This window comes from Lepidothrix coronata, unplaced genomic scaffold, assembly GCF_001604755.1.
Source record: "Lepidothrix coronata isolate B3197 unplaced genomic scaffold, Lepidothrix_coronata-1.0 Scaffold332, whole genome shotgun sequence".
NCBI lineage: Eukaryota > Metazoa > Chordata > Aves > Passeriformes > Pipridae > Lepidothrix > Lepidothrix coronata.
In genome coordinates, this window is record NW_016690512.1 from 373,012 (window position 1) to 390,638 (window position 17,627).

The window sequence follows — 17,627 nt, forward strand, 5'->3', positions numbered from 1 at the left end:
AGGTTAGTTCTTCGCACTTACATGCTAGTTGTTATACAAAGAAATTACACTTAATATTCTAGTGAGAAAAATTTTTAACTACTTTTAACTTCCATTATTTTTAATAGCACTGCTTGATGCTGTGGAACTCACAGAGTATGATGCTCCTTAGAAATCTACACTCTCAGTGTATGTTCCACAAGTGTGTGATACCCTAGGAAGAAGCAAATTTCTGTGGCCAGACTTCATTAAGCAAAGAGAAAACTGACAAAGCCCAGAATAAATGGATTTTCTGTTCTCTGCAAACTTGCACAGTTTGATTATTTCGATAGCCCTGGAAAAGCTAGAGCTGGTATGTAAAGCACCTGCTAAGCAATCTGCATTGCTGTCCTAGTTTCAAAATGCTTTGTGCCAATCATCACCAGGTACCTCTTCATTCTTCCAAACCTATAAGAAGTCAGGAAAAATGCTCAAAGCAGCAGGAAGTAGGAGAAACAGATACATGCATGAGAACTAAAATAAAGCAAACAGTCAATGAACTAAAAGTTTTGTAACTTTCCCCCTCTACTTCTACTACTTGCTGCTAGTCTCCAAGGTTCTTCAAATCTAGTACCAAATGTTGTCATGTAATTAATGAGGCCAGCAAGCTTGCCTTTTCCAGGTTGTCATGAGCTCTGAAGAAGAAGGAGTAATTGTTCTGTAACTGTGGGTAGCTGAAAGTTTTTCTTAAAACCTGTGTACTTCTAGCTTACCATGAAAAATGACCCTCAAGTTTCTATAAAAAGCAGCTGTTCAATGTATATCATATTCAGGAGCATTTAGGAACACTGTAAATCTACTCTTCCTATTAAACAATGAGGCTATCTGCACAGACACGTTTTGATTTATAGAGCTCACAGTCTAAAAATTCATCCCTTTTGTTTCTATTTAATATAGAAATTTCTGTAATATTAATGTTTCTACATGAATTACATTGTTAATAAAAACAGACAAGTAACAAGAATTAAAATATCTTCCACAGTCAGCTCTCTCAAACTATTTTCTACAAAGCATATTTACATTTCAATCAGCAATGTTTTCCTAAAATGTACATGAGAGTAGAGAGCAAGACCAGACAGATTTGCTAAAGATAAATATTCTGAAAGAGGGCTAAACTGATTATGACAGAAATATTCATCCAAATAAGCTTAGTAAAGTTTTTGGATTTTCTGTTAACAATAACCAAGAGCTAAAAATAAGCCATGACATTTCTAGAAATTAGAAAAAATTGAGAAGATATAATTATAAACTTAACCCTTTCTTTCATTCAGAGTTTCAGGATGAAAGCTGCAGTTTACTAAAGCACACAAATCTGTACTGAAGTTCTTGAAACAATCTTAAACATAAACAAAGAATGTTTTAAGATTATGTCACATTTATTTTCAGAGTTGCAATGAAAGCTACAATACTATACAGACATTTAAATATATTTCATTTGTCTAAAGAAAGCATTTAAAATTATTTAAGCTACCTTTCAGCTCCCCCAATACTCAAACACTGCACATGCATGTACAGATTAAAGTATAAGCCTCTGCAGCAAATGGCTTTCATAATAAAATATTTTCTATTTCTTAACATCCTACCTTCATAGTTGCCTTCTAGGAGACCTAGATGTTCAAGTGCCTTCACAAATCCAACAATTATCACCAGTACAAAAAGCATTTCAAGTCCCTCCAAGTTCATCTTGAAAAATTATTTATGTAAAAGCATCTTTTCTTAGGGAGCGTCCTGATTTCAGTTAGACTTGAATTAAAAAGCCTTCCTAGTCCAAGACATGCCACACAACCAGATAAATACAAATGCTAAAGAAGCCTGGAATATTCGCACCATAAAACATTTCCATTGACAGCCAGATGAACACAGGAATGTAAGGAAGTCAAATCTTACCATGTCTGCATCACTTGCCTGCATGGATACAGATGTTTCAGTCTCTAAGGCAACAGAATATACAGTAACCACTTTGTTTAGCATTTCCTGCTTGATATCTAGTAAAATTGTATGCTTCTTTTTCACACTGAATTACAGTTTTAGAGAGACCTTTAACAACACAGAGGAAAAAGTCTAAACACATTCTTTGCTTGATAGTGAAGTTCAGAAAACTCAAAGCAAAATCATTTCATTTAGAAGATGACCTATTGCTGTATTTCCCTAGAGACTGGAATACACTTACACAAGGTTAGCCATCTGTTTGAACAGCTTGTTTTCCCACACTACAAACACATTTTACATCAAATACAGGAATCTAGGAACATCTGAAATACGGTAAAAAGAGGCTTTTTAGGGGGAAATCAGTTTAAGTTTGAGGGATCTGTGGGAAATAAAAGCCTTTCCTTTCTGCTGCCTAGCCCCAGGGACTTGTGCAGATGGTGAACAACTGCCCCTGGTGCAGGTCAGCTGCTGCTCCCATGGTTGTTCCAGGTGAGGAAAGGCAACAAATGGCATTGAGGATACAGTATGCCCATGGCCAGGACTGCGTGCAGCTGACTGCTCTGCCTCAGGAAGCACTGTCCCGAGCACTCAGAAACACTGAAATTACATCCAAGTCCTTAGGCGTGACAGTTAGGAACAGATTCTCTGAAGGATCTTATTCTGAGGCCCCTAATAGCAACCATTAGCACTTGTCTGTCCTTCCTACTTACCTTCCCTTACCTGTCCAGATTTGCAGCCAAACATGCACAGAATTACAAAAAAGACCCCTGTATCCTTTTGTTCTGGTAAATTTTGGTTATTTTGTCTGCCATGGCTGTGACTTCTGAGTACATCACTTAACACGCTCATTATTCTTCTAATTCATTTCGGGACAATCTAGCCCTATGTAAAAGTTTAAACTTACATTGCAATTGTAGTTATTAAACCATTGCATTAATAATACTCATCTGAAAGCCTGAAATCCAGCTCACTGTTTCAGTTACTATTTTTTTAACCATTTGTGTACTTCTATCTTTAGTTGATGCTTTATGTTAATGTCTCCTAGGGCATTCTTGTAAAGTTTCGTTAAGCACTGAGATTATGTTGTGAGGACTTAAGCCAAGGCTCTGTGTGATGGCAGTGGACCCTCCTGAGCTGCACAATGGACCCCGTGTTGCTGTTCATAGAAGAATCAGTCCCACAAACTCTTTTGAAAGGTGTACATTGTTTTCTTATTGACTTTAACAAAGCTTTGCTGTGTAGCAGGGTGTCACTAAAGGCCCGAGTGAAGCTCTTTTCTTTACAAGTATTCTGAGGTATTACTATTTTATAAGTATCAGTTCCCTATAATTAACATCATTGGCCTCTACAGCTTCTCTCAGGTACCTCCATTCAATAATAAATCTTATTCTTTTCTCTTCATTATTGAACTTCATTTGAGGAACTCACAACCCTTACCAAAATTCTCATTGAACCTCCTGAGAGCAGGTTAAGAATTTACTGAAGTATCAAATCCAATTACCATGGAAATGAAACCACCTTTGGTGGCTTGTACTGTATTTCCATGCTGACTCCTGGTTTGGGGCTGATGCCCTGTGGGGGTGGCTGCAGCAATGGAAGAAGAACCACTGACAACACAGGGGTAAACCTATCTGGGCTGCTGCAACTCTGGGGGTGAGTCATGTCAATGCTCACATGGCCAAAAGTCGTGCCACTGAAGAACATCAGAACAATGAGCAAGTGGATAAGGCTGCCAAGACAGGAATAGCTCAGGTGGACTATCTCATCCTTGGGAGCAGAAGGATGAGCTATTTATAGCCTATGGGCCCATGGAACATCAGGACATCTGGGAAGCGATGCAACATCCAGGTGGGCTCATGATCGAGGGGTGGACCTGACCATGGATGCCATCACACAGGTTATCCACGAATGTGAAACATGTGCTGCAGTCAAGCAGGGCCATGTGAGTAAAATCTCCCTGGAACAGAGGGCAGGGGCTGGGTTTCTATATAGTGAGACCTGGCAAACTGACTACATTGGAGCACTGCCACCAACATGCCAAGGAAAGAGCTACAGACTCACCATGGTGGAGGCAATGACTGGCTGGCTGGAAATATCCCCTGTAAACCAGGCCACTGCTCCAAACACCATCTTAGGCCTTAAGAGACACATTTTGTGGTGACACAGTGCCCCAGAGAGAATTGAATCAGATAACGGGACTAATTTTCAAAATAACCTTATAAACTCTCAGGCAAAGAAAATGGCATTGAGTGGATCTATCACATTCCTTATCACCCATAAACCTCCGGAAAGATTAAGAGGTATTAAGGGACTGTTGAAGACTGTTAAGAGAGGTAGGTAATGGGACATGGAAGCATTGAGATGCCAATTTAGCAGAAGCCACTTGGCTGGTCAACACTAGGGGATCTGCCAACCTCCCAAACGAAACCCCTACAAACTGTGGGAGGAGATAAGGTCCCCCTACTACACATGGGGAAGTAGCTGGGGAAATCAGTGTGGGATTTTCTTGACTCAAGGACCAGGGTGTACTGTATGTACAGACATAAGTTATAACAATTTACAGCAACGAAAAATGGTTTAGTACAGAAATCAAAAAAAAGAAAGACTGCCTGATGGAAATGGACCAGGACAGAGGGTAAAAAGAAGAAAGTAACTTAAGCTTAATTTTGGTCAGGTTTAAAATCTCTGCTCCTATTAAAAGTTACATGAGCTGGGTAATGCCAATAAGCATTCAAAATTAATCTTATTTCTGTTTGGAAAGGGGATTTCTCATAGTCCAGTGCACTTGTACCTCTTTTCTGGTTTGCTGCTGCTCTCAGCTGAGCTACCAACATAACCAATTAACAAATATATAATTTCTTTTTCTTGTTAAAAAATCTATTTTGTAGAAAATAAAACTGTTCTACAGAAATGGATCTTTTTTTTAAACAAAAATTGCATTTCCAGAGCAGCCTAGCTCTTTGACATGCCAAGGCATCCTCCCTCCCTCAGAGAGATAGAGCACCTCTCCTATGAGGAAAGGCTCAGAGAACTGGATTGTTCAGCCTGGAAAAGAGAAGGTTTTGAAGTGACCTAATTGAGGCCTTCCAGTACCTGAAGGGAACTTACTGAAAAGATGGGGCAAGACTATTTACAAGAGCATGTAGTGGCAGAACAAGGGGGAATGGGTTCAAATTAAGAGTAGGTTTAGATTAGATATTAGGAAAAAAATCTAGGGGTGAAGGTGGTGAGGCCCTGGAACAGGATGTCTCATCCCCAGAAGTGTTCAAGGACACTTGGACAGGGCTTGGAGCAACCTGGTCTACTGTAAGGTGTCCCTGCCCACGGCAGGGGGTTGGAACTAAATGATCTTCAAGGTCCCCTTCCAACCCAAATCATATTATTCTATGATTCTCCCTGCTTGCATTCAAGAGGCAGAGTCCAAGTTCTGCTTTAGCCCATGTGAAGCAGAGAGATGTCCTCGCTCACTGTCACAGTTTCAAGCAGGGGGAGCCTCTCCCACCCTCACTTAGAAAGCAGAGAAGAGACTTGTGCTTTGCCCTTGTGACACCTCTGTTACTGAATTATTGATTGCTTGTACCCTACTACCGGGAAGCAATGTGAGGTTTCCTCTTTTTTCAGAAAGATAAAAGCAATTTTTTAACCCAGAGTACTTCCCAGCTGTTCTCTGACCAGCCCAAGCTACCAGTAATCATGTGTTTGGGGAAAGACAGAGAGAGAGAGAGAGAGAGAGAGAGAGAAGAGGAATCTACTCAAATAAACTCCAATCAAAACTTATTTCGCTTCAGTGAGCCGACAGAACAAAGCTTCAGGCTGTGTGTTCCCTGTTCGTTACATCCTCACAGCGATAGATCATATTTGTAAGAAACTTTCCATATAATTTTCAGTTGTTCTTTTTTGAGCTTCAGTGATTCACTGTGCAGGAAAACACTCGTGTCAACAAAGAAACACAGGAGTGTTCTGGGAGAAAAATATCCACTTGCCATTATCCATGATTATCCATTCGGCCATGCTCATGCAGTGCAGTGGTGGGCACTGCTGCCCACATTCCTCCTCTCTGTCCAAGGAGGAAGGCTGGGTGCCTGGCCAGCAGGCAGTTGCAATGCCAGGGGGCAATTGTTCAGCAGGACTTCCAGGCCATCACAGCACATGGAGGGACACAGCACAACAGGAAATCAAACTCTGTTACCACTACAATGCACACACCAAATCCAGCATTCCTGGAGGTGTGGATGCTTGCCCTAAGCAACTGCTTCATTAGCACAGTTAAACAGATAGTTTTCACAGCATGAAATAAAAATTAAGATGCATGAAGGACAGAACAAAAGGGAGAGAGAAAGAGGAGAAAGGCATGGGTAAAAACAGCAAAGCTACAGACAGCTTTTCTCTTGGCACACTTTCTGGGAGATCCTCACATGCAGTGCTCCAACGCTGGATAAAGTTTGAACTGGTGCAGAACTGGGCATCCAGATGTGTCTGGCAGGTAACATGTTGGGTGTAACACTGGGACCACATGGATAAATGGCTCATGCCAGTGTCATCACCACGCTTGTGAGAAACATCAGCCTTCTGCTCCCAGCAAACAAGGAGAGATCTCTAAGCAAACTCACAGGTGCATTAGACAGCAAGAAGTGGGATAGCAATCATGAGAGCACCAAGACAGTATCCATTTGTTAGTTAACTTTTCCTGTACAGTTACCCTTTAAGGGCATGTCTAAGATTTGGACCCATAGTGTCAGTTCACAGTACAGATAAACTGCTCCTCTCATTTCGACCTGTAATTTCTCCTCTATACAAACCTCCTATTTTCTTATCTTTCTTTAAACCTTGGAAACCGAGCCAAGCCCAAAGAGGAAAAGACGACCTGTTTGGCAGCAGCACTTTGATAAGGTGTTGTGGTTTAAGCCCAGTTGGAAGTTAAACCCCATGCAGCCGCTCTTCTTCCCCCACCCCCTCCAGTGAGAGAGACAAAAGGCAAAGATTATGGGTTGGGATACCAATTTACTGGAAACAGCAATGGCATAAGAAAACTAACAGTAACATCAACAATACTAATAACAACAGTATATAACAGAGGGTGATTACATGCAAAATGCTCATGTAGGCCAATGATCTGACCCGGTGCCACATGGCTTCCTGAGAGTAAAGGTGATGACTCCTGGCCCCGCCATGCCCACCACCCCCACCCTCGCCCACCACCCCCCATCCTTCCCAGAAGTGAGAATCCTGCAATTCTGCCCCCCATGGGTGACATGGGTGGTGTAGATTAACAACCCAGACATGCCCACATGGCTCCAGGCTCCAGCTCCTCACAGCTATGGCAAGAAAATCCACTCTGTCCTGGCCAAAACCAGGATAAAAGGGCAGCAACCAACAGCAAAGCCACTGAGATTGCCCTGCTCTAATCAAGACCAATCATTCCTGACGGTCTCAGAATTATAGTCAACAACAACTGGAAACAAGAAAGTCACTGCAGACACCCCTCCCCATCACTCATGGGGATCCACCAGGGATGCAGCATAAGCAGGGCTGCAGATTTTCCCTCTGCTCCCTGGCCCTTCACTTCACACCAGAAATAAAGACGGGGACAGTGACAGCTGCCACGTGAGACTGTTTGAAAAGTTAGGATATTACACAGCTGCACAGCTAATTCAGGACAGGGATTCCCAAGCTAGTCCACATGCTTCTGTTCCTCAGTTCCTACATTAGTTTGCTCCTCTAGACAGTAACCAGGCTCTCAGCTGAGTTTTGTTGCAGCAGACGCTGTCTGAGCTATCCTTTTATTAATAGCATGATTATGGTATAAATATTTTATTCTGTGGTGTGTAGGAGGCTTCATTATGCCTCGGTATCTTTGTGTGCACATCTTTTTTAAATACAGCTCTGTTAAGGCAAATGTGTCAGTTCCAGCTCTTTCAATATTTCTATTAATGCTCTCAGTATTTTCTCAAATGCTAATAAGAATTAATTCCAGGCCAAATTATTCAATGAATAAAATTCACACAGAACATTATAATTATTTTTTAATAATGTCATACAAAAGGATGCAGTGAGAATCTAATGCAGATGGGAATTAAGTCTTAAAAAAAAATAGTTGTCATTTTCCTGTTTTATGCACTGTATAACAAAACAGTACAGTCAGGATTCGTTAGGTAATAGGGCAGTATTTTCACATTTCAGTGTTTCACAGATAAACTTTCCCAGACAAAGCCATTCTGCTCTCCTGGATTTAGCAAGGAGGACAGATAACACAATGCATGGAAAGCAGCTGAACCTCTCACGCTGTAAAAAATTAACCTGTAAGGGTGACAAAAGTGCTTCCTTGTATCAAAACCTGTCATATCAGACAAAGTATGAAATTAGAGTTAAAACAGACAGCCACCACAGGCACGTACAGCTGTCAGCGATGTGGGCTGTTTGCAAAAGCACTGCTTGTGGATGCTCGTTCCCTTCCTGAAGCTTTAGTTAAATTGGCTATATTACACTGATGGAGCTTTAGAGAGGTCTCAGACCCCCCAACTGCATGGCAATGGAGAGCGTACCAAACACCCAACACAGTCAATCTCTGCTACAAAAAGGAGACAGAGGGTGCTAATGGTATGAGAAAAATACCCACGTGGTGCACAGAAGAGTAGGGAAAAAATAAAGCAAATTTTCAGAATGTTGGTGAAATTATAGTTTGAAGAATTTTTCCTCTAATCAAACACAAAGAGGAACAGCTGGATTGAGCCATTCCTGCCTCTACAAGCCATATATGATACCCAAGAAAGGAAACATTTTGCCTTTTTTTACATTTCAGTCCCAATTTATGATTATCACATAGGAAGCCATTTCAAGAAGCTTCCCTGAAAAAAAACACACCTATCTCAGCACAGCATACAGGTTTGCTAAAAAATCAAGATCAATTGTAATCTTAAGTGAAGCTCTCACCTTCCTGGTCTTATTTTAGAAAATGGACAAGACTATATCCTACCCTTGGCTTGCAGCTGGAACACATGGCTGACTGTGTGACCGATGGAGCAGTGCGCCTGCCAAGAGCTGCAGGGACACTGCCCCACACTCCTTCCAGGGACAATTTGGAGCTTGGCCATCACATCTGATCTGCAGATTTTGCCATTCATTTTTAAAAGTACATGGCAGTGTTAGTAGGCCAGTTGACCTTACTTTCTAAATTCTAATTATAATGAGGAAAAAAATCATCAAGACAAAGTCATGATTGAGAGGAAAAATGAGAATTATGCCTGAAGACAAACCATCTTGCAAACTTTCACACACAATGTATCAATTTCCATCCACATGTGTGCTATAAGCCAAAGGAGCTGCTATCTGTAGCATTAAAACACGAGTTCATTTTAGTCACTGGCCAGGGGTGCCTCTGTTTCCAGCCCTGGTTGTGGTGCTGGGTGTCAGCTCCACTGCTCTCCTGCCATCCTCCTATCTGTAGCCATGGGGATGTGCAGCAAGCAGCAGCCTGCAGGCTCAGCCCACCGTATGACACCTTCTCCTTCTCCTCCCTCCCAGCCCTCAGGTGAGGTAACTGCAGCTTAGCAGTAGGGCAGGAGGGGACTCCCCACCACCACCATCCCTGCTGTGCACATCCTGGGGACATTCACTCAGCTCTCCAGCTACTTTCCAAGGTCTCCACCATTCATTAGGGAGATGTCTATACCAGCTATTCAAACCTACCTCATTCAAAGGTTTGATGAGAACCAAGATTGTGTCTACAATGTCACCATTAAGAGCAGCAGAACTAGGGCCTGAAGCAAAGCTTCCAGACCTACTGCAACTCCCATTGATTCAATTTCATTGGAGATTTCAAAATCCTTCTTGAAGGAATCAAATCTTACATTTGATCACTGCTTTCTAAAATAGTAACTTTAGCCAATATCATGTCAGATAATGTACACTGAGAGCTTTGGAAAGGTTTTATATTAATGGAAGGAACACTACATTGGTTTTGAAGCAGCATTTCCAAAGACATATCTCGTGTCTGAAGGCAGTCTGTTGTGTTACCAGATATCTGTCATAACTCCAGACAAGGCATTTAAGAAATGGAGACACAATATGCTCCTTGACATGTTGACTGCACTGAAAGCTGCCTGGTTTGTCTCAAGTATGGAAGCACTCTTTCTCTTACACCATTTTCTATTAGAATTGCTGAGTAAGGAAACTATTTCAGACTAACTCGGTGAATTTTTCCTTTCTCTTCTGTCTTTTCAGAAATTAGAGCTGTAAATTCAGCTATGCAGAAAATACTGAAATATGCCTTCTGCAACCCAGCAGGTCACCAAAATTCATATCTTGGGCTCAGCTACCACACAGTAATTGCACCATCATGGCCCCGAGCAGTTTTCAGCAAAACTGAAGCCAAGAAGCTGATCCTGTACATCTGCAGGAATGACAAGATTGCATTCACAGGGCTGCTAGAGATGACTTGTAGAGACAGATTAAAAAAAATAATTACAACTCGACTCAGGAAAAGGTGTTAACTGTCCTTTACATTGAAAGGGCATAAATATCAAGGAGGGAGAGGAATTGCTGTGGAAGTTTACAAAGCATAACTGAAAATAGTGGGATGAAGTAGTGCCAGAGGAAAGTGTAGGTCTGATCATAATTTTCATATGCAGGCAAGGCTTACACTTAGACCCCCAGAATCTTGCTGCTGGAGTACTCTGTATCTGAGTTAATGAAGATTTCCTGAAATACTGGCAGAAATTGGCACTAACTGACGTAGAGCACTAACAATGCATTTCACTGAGATCATTTGCTCTCTGAGAGCAGTCTCAAAGGGCTGACTCACTCCTTCTCGTCTTGTCCCAGGCTGTGCTGGATGTGCTTTGAAATACGGAAGCGTCAATGGAAACTCTTGCTCTCCTGTGTCCTGGGGTAAGAGGTTCTTCCTTCTTCCCCCAGGGGACCCTGAGTTAGAAATGGTTAATCCCAGTTGAGATTCCGGCCAGGAAGACCAATAGCAGCTGTTCTTTTTTCACTCCTGTGAAATTGGATATCACAACTGCCAGAAGTGAGTTGGCAGAGTTGGCAGAGGCAATCTGCTGCTGTGTCTGAGTGAGTGTGTGAGAGAGAGTAGCTGAGGGGTGCCCCCACAGCCCTGGCCAAGCTAGGGCTGAAGGCAACATGTAAGAATGAGTGTGTGTTGTGAGGGAAGAGAGACTCACAACAGTTGGAGGTAAGGGGGAGAGAGAGAGGCAAGCTCCTTGTGAGGAGGCCAGGCCCTCTTCCCACCCCCCCTTTTCAGCCAGACTGCAGAGCTCGGGACAGTTCATAACTGAATCGAATGCTTGTAGCAAAAGCTGAGCGGGGGCTTTTCTTTCTCACTGTAAGTAGGAGGGGATGTGAGGCTTAGTATTTTTAAGCTGAGCCAAAGAGGACGGGCTGATAATGAAAGCAGCTCGGTGCCAGGGGAAAAAAACCCCAGGCGAAACTGAGACGGACCGAGGCAGGTTTGGAGGTGCCTACATTGGATTTAGACGTGGCTACCAAAATGGAAAACTACAGCAGCTATGGAACAGAGTCACACATAAGAGACTGGCACGGAGCCAAGGAGCACAGACTTAGAACTATCTTCTTGGACTTCGTGAGGAAGAAGAGACTTCAGTAAAGAGCTAGAGGTTGGTGGAGGGGTGGATCAGAGAAACCCTTTTCCCTGAACACTCCAATGAGAGAAAGACTGTTTACCTATCAGCCTAAGGGCTTCTCCTGGACTGAATTATGGGAGGGGCTCAGAGGGATGATAGAAGTGTGAAATATTGTATATATATAGTTGCTTTTCGTTTGTACAGTATTTATTTGTATAGGAATAAATGCATATATATTTTCCCTTCCCCCTACAGAGGTGTGCCTGCCTGAAAGTTTCTCTTCAGTGTTGAGGTAAAATTGTGGGAAGATGGGGGAAGCTTGGAGATTGGATTTTTTTTTTTGGGGGGGGGTCAAACCACCACACCCAGTCTCTATGAACATTGAATTAAAACTATGCAAATATGGTAACCATATTTTACATGTATTTTACAGAGGAACTGTAGTTGGGAGGACACCTGCAATAAGACACAGAAAGACAAAGGGATGTTGAGCTCCAGGACCACTGAGGTACCCAGTTTTCAGGCTCACTACTTCCCACAAGGGGGAACTGTGTAATGTTAAATTTCCTAGAATTCCTCCTTAACAAAGAAGGGTTCACTCTTAAAACAACAGCATTTATTGATTCACAACAGACAACAGAAAGAGAAAGGTTTATAAAGACAAGGTGACAGGAAAGGGAAAACAATCAAATTTAATCTTCTCATCTCCAAAAGCAAATTCAACAGGCTTTAGAGAGCTGGCAAACTACCAACCATTGTGTAACCCAACAGCAATTAATATAGGAGATGGAATTGCTTTTCCAGCTTTCCTTTTATGCCATACAGTTTTTCTTGGTGATACATTTACCTTTAAACTCCCCCACTCCCTCATGCATTTATTAATTCTTAATGAATTAAAAAGGAAATTCCACTTTCTCTTCCCAAAGCATTAGTTGGCCTCAACCCTCTAGAGGTACTAATAACTTTCTAGTAGGTCAAGTGACATTCCATGGTCCTGACTAAATTATTAACATGTTGTAAACTCAGAGTGAAAATATACTTCTGAATATTGGGAGCCAAAGATTAACACTTCTATATATTGTGCTTATATTTAGGAGACTTATCAACAAATAAACTTTCCTGAAGAATGTAGATAATGCATAGGGCCTACTAATGCTTCTCAGCTCAGATCAAATCCATCACAAAACAATTGCTTTGGGGCAACTATCTCTGAGGCGTACAGAGACAGACATCCAGAAGACCTAGAAAAACTGTATAGAATTAGGAAATAAGTTTTTGGTGTGATGAGTTCATCACAGTGGCAATTTATTCTATTAGACTATTCTAATAGTCTATTATACTAGACTATTTATGGTTCTAACAAACAAGGAGAGATGAAATATGGACCTACATAGAGAAAAATTATGATCATCTGCACACTGGGATAATATCGAAAAATTGCTACAGGAAGAAACAAGTTACTGATGAGAAACTGGAACACACAAAATGCAATACACTGCCATGGGACAGGACAAATACATCCTTTCTTAAGGCCCTTCTGCTTAAGAAGAAAAAAATGTAAATTAATTGAATTGTGGGGCTGAAGTCAGCTGGGAGCCAGTTGAAAACAGGCAAAAGAAGCTGGTGTTGTACATGCATGAGTCTATCTGGAACAGAAAAATGTACCTGTTGCCTGAGACTTCACAGACAGCCTGCCTTACAGCCACACTTCCTAGTCACAAGACACAACACTTTGCTTGGTGTAAAATATTTCTCTTTTCACTGTCAAACAACATCCCAATAGCAAAATGTTGGTAATGCAGACACTCCTACTAGCTTGAGTGGCATCAGTGAATGTGTAGCTGTGCTCGGTTTTTTCAGGAAATAACAGGACTGAATTAGAAAGCAGATGGACTGTAATCTGCAAGTTTTCAAATATCACAGATACATATATCTGTTGGTTGCATGGATGTTGCCATTCTTTTGGCACACAGGAGACAGTCCTTGTGATAGGACTAAAGTTCTGTAAAATCTGAACTAAGCTTGAGAAGGCTACAGATATTTGCAATTTTACATTACCACAAACACCAGAAAAAGTGCTTCAGAACTAACCAGATTTGTCTGTGGGTTTGACAAGAACTGAGCTGGGCCCATGTTCATGAAATGGCACTTAATACACATCTGTGCACTAATAAGACATTATTTAAAAGCCTGTGTACTCCTCAATACATACATGGCTACTGAGCATTCAACTTTCACCTCAGGAAAGAAAATGTTTGAAGAATACATGGTGAAACAGAGTTTCAATAAAAAGCTTCAATCTTTACATAAATTACTTTACAGAAATCTTAAGACATCCTCTGTCTTTCAGACACTTAACTGCCATACCCATATTGCAGGCTTCAGAAATGGGTGGGTTATCCAGAACACCTGATGGTGTACCACTTTCCATCATTGGTACAAGCATCAGCAGTACAGAGAAAAAAGAAACTTAGGGAGAATTCTCCCATCAGGATTTTTTCTGACTCAAGGGAGCTGTTTTAAAGGGAAAATGAACAGTGAGAAATAATGCAAAATAAATCTTCACAAATAATCAAAAAGGCCCTGTTCTTCTCCTCCACAGCCTGTTTCACAATGAATTTAACTACACTAAATAGCCTTAGCTTCAGGGGGTAAGTCATTAAACTACAGATAAAAGTTTTGTTTCAGGGGCAATAAGCTTCTTTCTCAGCCATCAAAGTGCAGAAAAACAGGAGCAGCCTGAGGTTTCCTCTGTGTTTTTACTAAAGTTGATCACTTTATATTTCAACTTAAGACTGAAACATTTCTGCTGCTCATAGCACATCTGTGAAAGTGGTATCAGTATGATTTTTCACCTAGAAAGTCTTCAGGGAGTTGACTGGCATTTCAAGGGCCAGAGTAGCTGAGCCTGCTTAGAGGAGATTTAAGACACTCTGTTCTTCAGCATTTTCCATCATATCTGTGCTTTCACGACCATACCAGCCAAATATACAACTCTATGGCAGGAAGAGCATGGTATTCTGTCTGTATGCTAAAGGTGAGCAAACAGTTCCATCAATTAAACACAGAAGTCATATTTCAATTCTTTCAAACTCAGAGAAACCTTTATACTTGAATATGAGCATAATCAGTTCCCTGGCCCATGTGGAGAACTGTGGCAAGGGAAAGAGTGCAATAAACAGAACTATAGCTAAACTACCATCGCTGCTTTATCAGAGACAAGTGCCATTTGGGTTTTAGAACTACAAAGTTTAAAGAAAAATAAGTATAGTTTTAATCTTACGACTTTTGTTTTCTTCCCCTCCCAATCATATTAGCAATTTCTGTTGCACAAGTGTCTAGCATACTCAGTTACTCATTAAAAACACCTTTTAGGTCACATCCCACTCCACGGAATGTCTTGCATTGCGCTGTGCCTAATTAAGAGGCAAGACTGAAATTGAAGGTACCCCCTGCACAGCTCCTCCACTAATCCCAAAACCCCAAACAAATACATTTAAGACTATGTTCAAAAACGCATTTTTACGTGTCACATTCTGTAGTACATTCGCTCAAGAACAGCGCAAATATCTCGCACAATCAGAATTCTCTTTGTGGATAAACACAGCCCAGCCTTTCACAAAATGACAGAATCACAGAATGCTTTGCTTTGGAAAGGATTTTAAAGTCATCTAGTTCCAATCCCCCCCCAATAAATACTACAAATATTGTAAATATAAATATTGACTTGATATTAAATTTAAGAAATGTACCAATTTCTCATCCTAAAGTTACAAATATCTCAAAACTACAAGTGCTCTCCACCCCTTCTCTCTGCTGAATTCCTTGTTGTTTTTCTACTAGTGTTATCCTAATAACCTGCCCAATCAAAAGTCTAATCACAAACCTCTCCTTCCTACATTTTCCAAGAGCAATAGGCTCTGTCTTGTTCCTCTTCTCTACTAAAACAATGGCAAGGAGGATTTTGACATCAACATGAAGGTATAAATCACAAAGCAAAAGCTGTTGCAGTCCATTTAGGAGCACAATACTGCAAGTGATCCTCTGAGCACAGACCACCAGCTGAGCTGTAGGAGACGCTTCCCATAACAGTTCTCTTTCATAGAAAGGACTCCCCAGTGCTCCTTGTTTCACAGCCTAGCAAGGTTTACATTGAGAGTGCAGCTTTCTGTAGACACCACACAAACTAGTCATTACTGAAGAGAACTGCAGTCCTCATCTGCTGGAGGTTAGGATTCATTTTATTTTAAGGCAGAATATTTTTCTTTGTATATGATCATTAGCCCGAGGGCAACAAAGGCATACTGCTCCTTATGTGAGGCTTACAGAAGAGGTAGTTTTTAAAAACGAAATCCTAAAACCTGATGAAATCTTCCATAGTGCTATGTTCTGAGATATGCCAGGGCAGATGCTGGCTATATCTGGACAGCATTTTAAAACCATTCCCTTTTAACTTCTCTCCTAAACCCTCAGCATCATTCCTGCAGCCAGTGGAAGGATCATATGAGCTAAATATTAATTTTGGATTAAGTGGAATTACAGTAAGTTATTTTTCATATGTTTCTTTAAATTGCAGCTCCTTTCCAAAATGCTGCTTTTAACTTAGACTAGAGAAGATGTTGATTTTTAAGGTTTTATTTTATTTTTTATTTGGCAGTATCCATATTCACATCTAAAAACCCTTGAAAGAGGCATTTACACATTTCAAAGAAAAATGCTGAAATACAAACCTGCTTTTCATAGCAATGAGACATGAGGGATGGTATTTTCACATCCAATTCTTCTTCCATTAATAGTTCCAGAGTTCCTTAAAATACACTACACAGCTTTGTTACGCTACAGCGTATTTATTCCATCGATAATGTGCAGTGTGCCTGGTTCAAAGTGATGCTTATTGCCCTTGGAAGCAATGAATAAATTTTTTAAGGAGTGTGGAAACAGCTCCTTCTGCAGAACTCCCCAACCCAAGGTTGATAAGGGATCTAAGGAATGTGGAAGGGGAATACAGCTGGGTACCTAAGGCATGAGCTCAGTATATCCAGTTTAAAAATGCAAGAAGTATCAGATGCCCTGACAGAGTCAATGGTACATGCATGTGTTAGAGGCTGATAATTCCTGCGTAGGAAAAGAATCTGCTCAGCCAATTGGAAACCAAACTAATTTCAAAAGCCAAAAATGGAAAGTTGGAATCAAAAGGCTTCAAAAGGATCAACCTTAAAGTGGTTCACGTTCTTTGGTGAATGAGTTATTCTATAGAAAGTGCAGGATACAAGCTGAGATATAAAACTGGTATCAAGAAGGTGTTCACAAGTGGACATGAATGTGTATTGAAGCTGTTATGTCTAGGATGTCCAAAGAGATGGGTGAGCATGACCAAAGTGACTAGGATCTTTCAGGAGAAAAAAATACATTCAGAGAGAGAAATATAGCATGTGTGAATCTAGTAACACATTTTGCTAACCTCGAATCTCAGCTTCACTCCAGAAGGGAGGCACTTGCTAGCACGGGAAAATACTTCCTTGATATGTCATCCTCAAAAGGGTAGTGGTGATACAGCTGTAAAGAACATATGGCTCCTTTTCTCAGTTGATAAAAGCTTTCCTAACAACAGTCAACAGAAAGGGAAAGAAAGGGAAAAGAGAACAGAAAAGGTGAAAGGGAAAGGAAAAAGGAAAGGCAAAAAGGCAAGCATATGAAGTTTCTTAGTATTCATATAACATTTTGCTGCCTGATCTGAATAGTTATTGAAATGAGATAACCAAATGCATGAAAGTTAAAGTGGTTCAGAACTAATCAGTTAATTTGAGGACACTCAGTAGCTTTTAGAGTGTCTAGTTGAAATATGAAAAAAATTGTATTTGGATAGTGAACATTTTTCAAATGCACACACAGCTCTCAGGGAACATGTATTATGTACCACAACAGCATTGATCTCAAGGGATACTACAACATGGGTGCACAGAAATGTTGCTGAAAGATTTTTGTTACTGGTACACGCACAGGAATCATAGATTAGGACAACAGTCTTTCACAGACTTGTAAAGAAGTCACAGTTTGAACCACATTAGAAATCTAAACTCCAAG

At 40.9% G+C, this 17,627-nt stretch overlaps 1 protein-coding gene across 3 annotated transcripts in view; it reads right to left on the reverse strand.

Annotated features, from left to right (window-relative positions):
• The window catches only part of LOC108509086 (Kv channel-interacting protein 1), a 165,062-nt gene extending 147,986 nt beyond the window's left edge, over positions 1-17,076 (reverse strand). Inside the window, exon 1 of one of the 3 annotated variants that reach the window (XM_017838344.1) lies at positions 17,005-17,076. Coding sequence is in view for 1 of the 3 variants with exons in the window: in XM_017838340.1 (XP_017693829.1) it covers positions 1,602-1,701 (100 nt within the window). In the remaining 2 variants the exon portion in view is untranslated. Of the gene's footprint in view, positions 1-1,601; positions 1,811-1,905; positions 1,934-17,004 lie in introns of those variants that run through there. The other 2 variants (XM_017838347.1, XM_017838340.1) reach the window with 2 other exon arrangements.
• Positions 17,077-17,627: the final 551 nt, after the last annotated feature.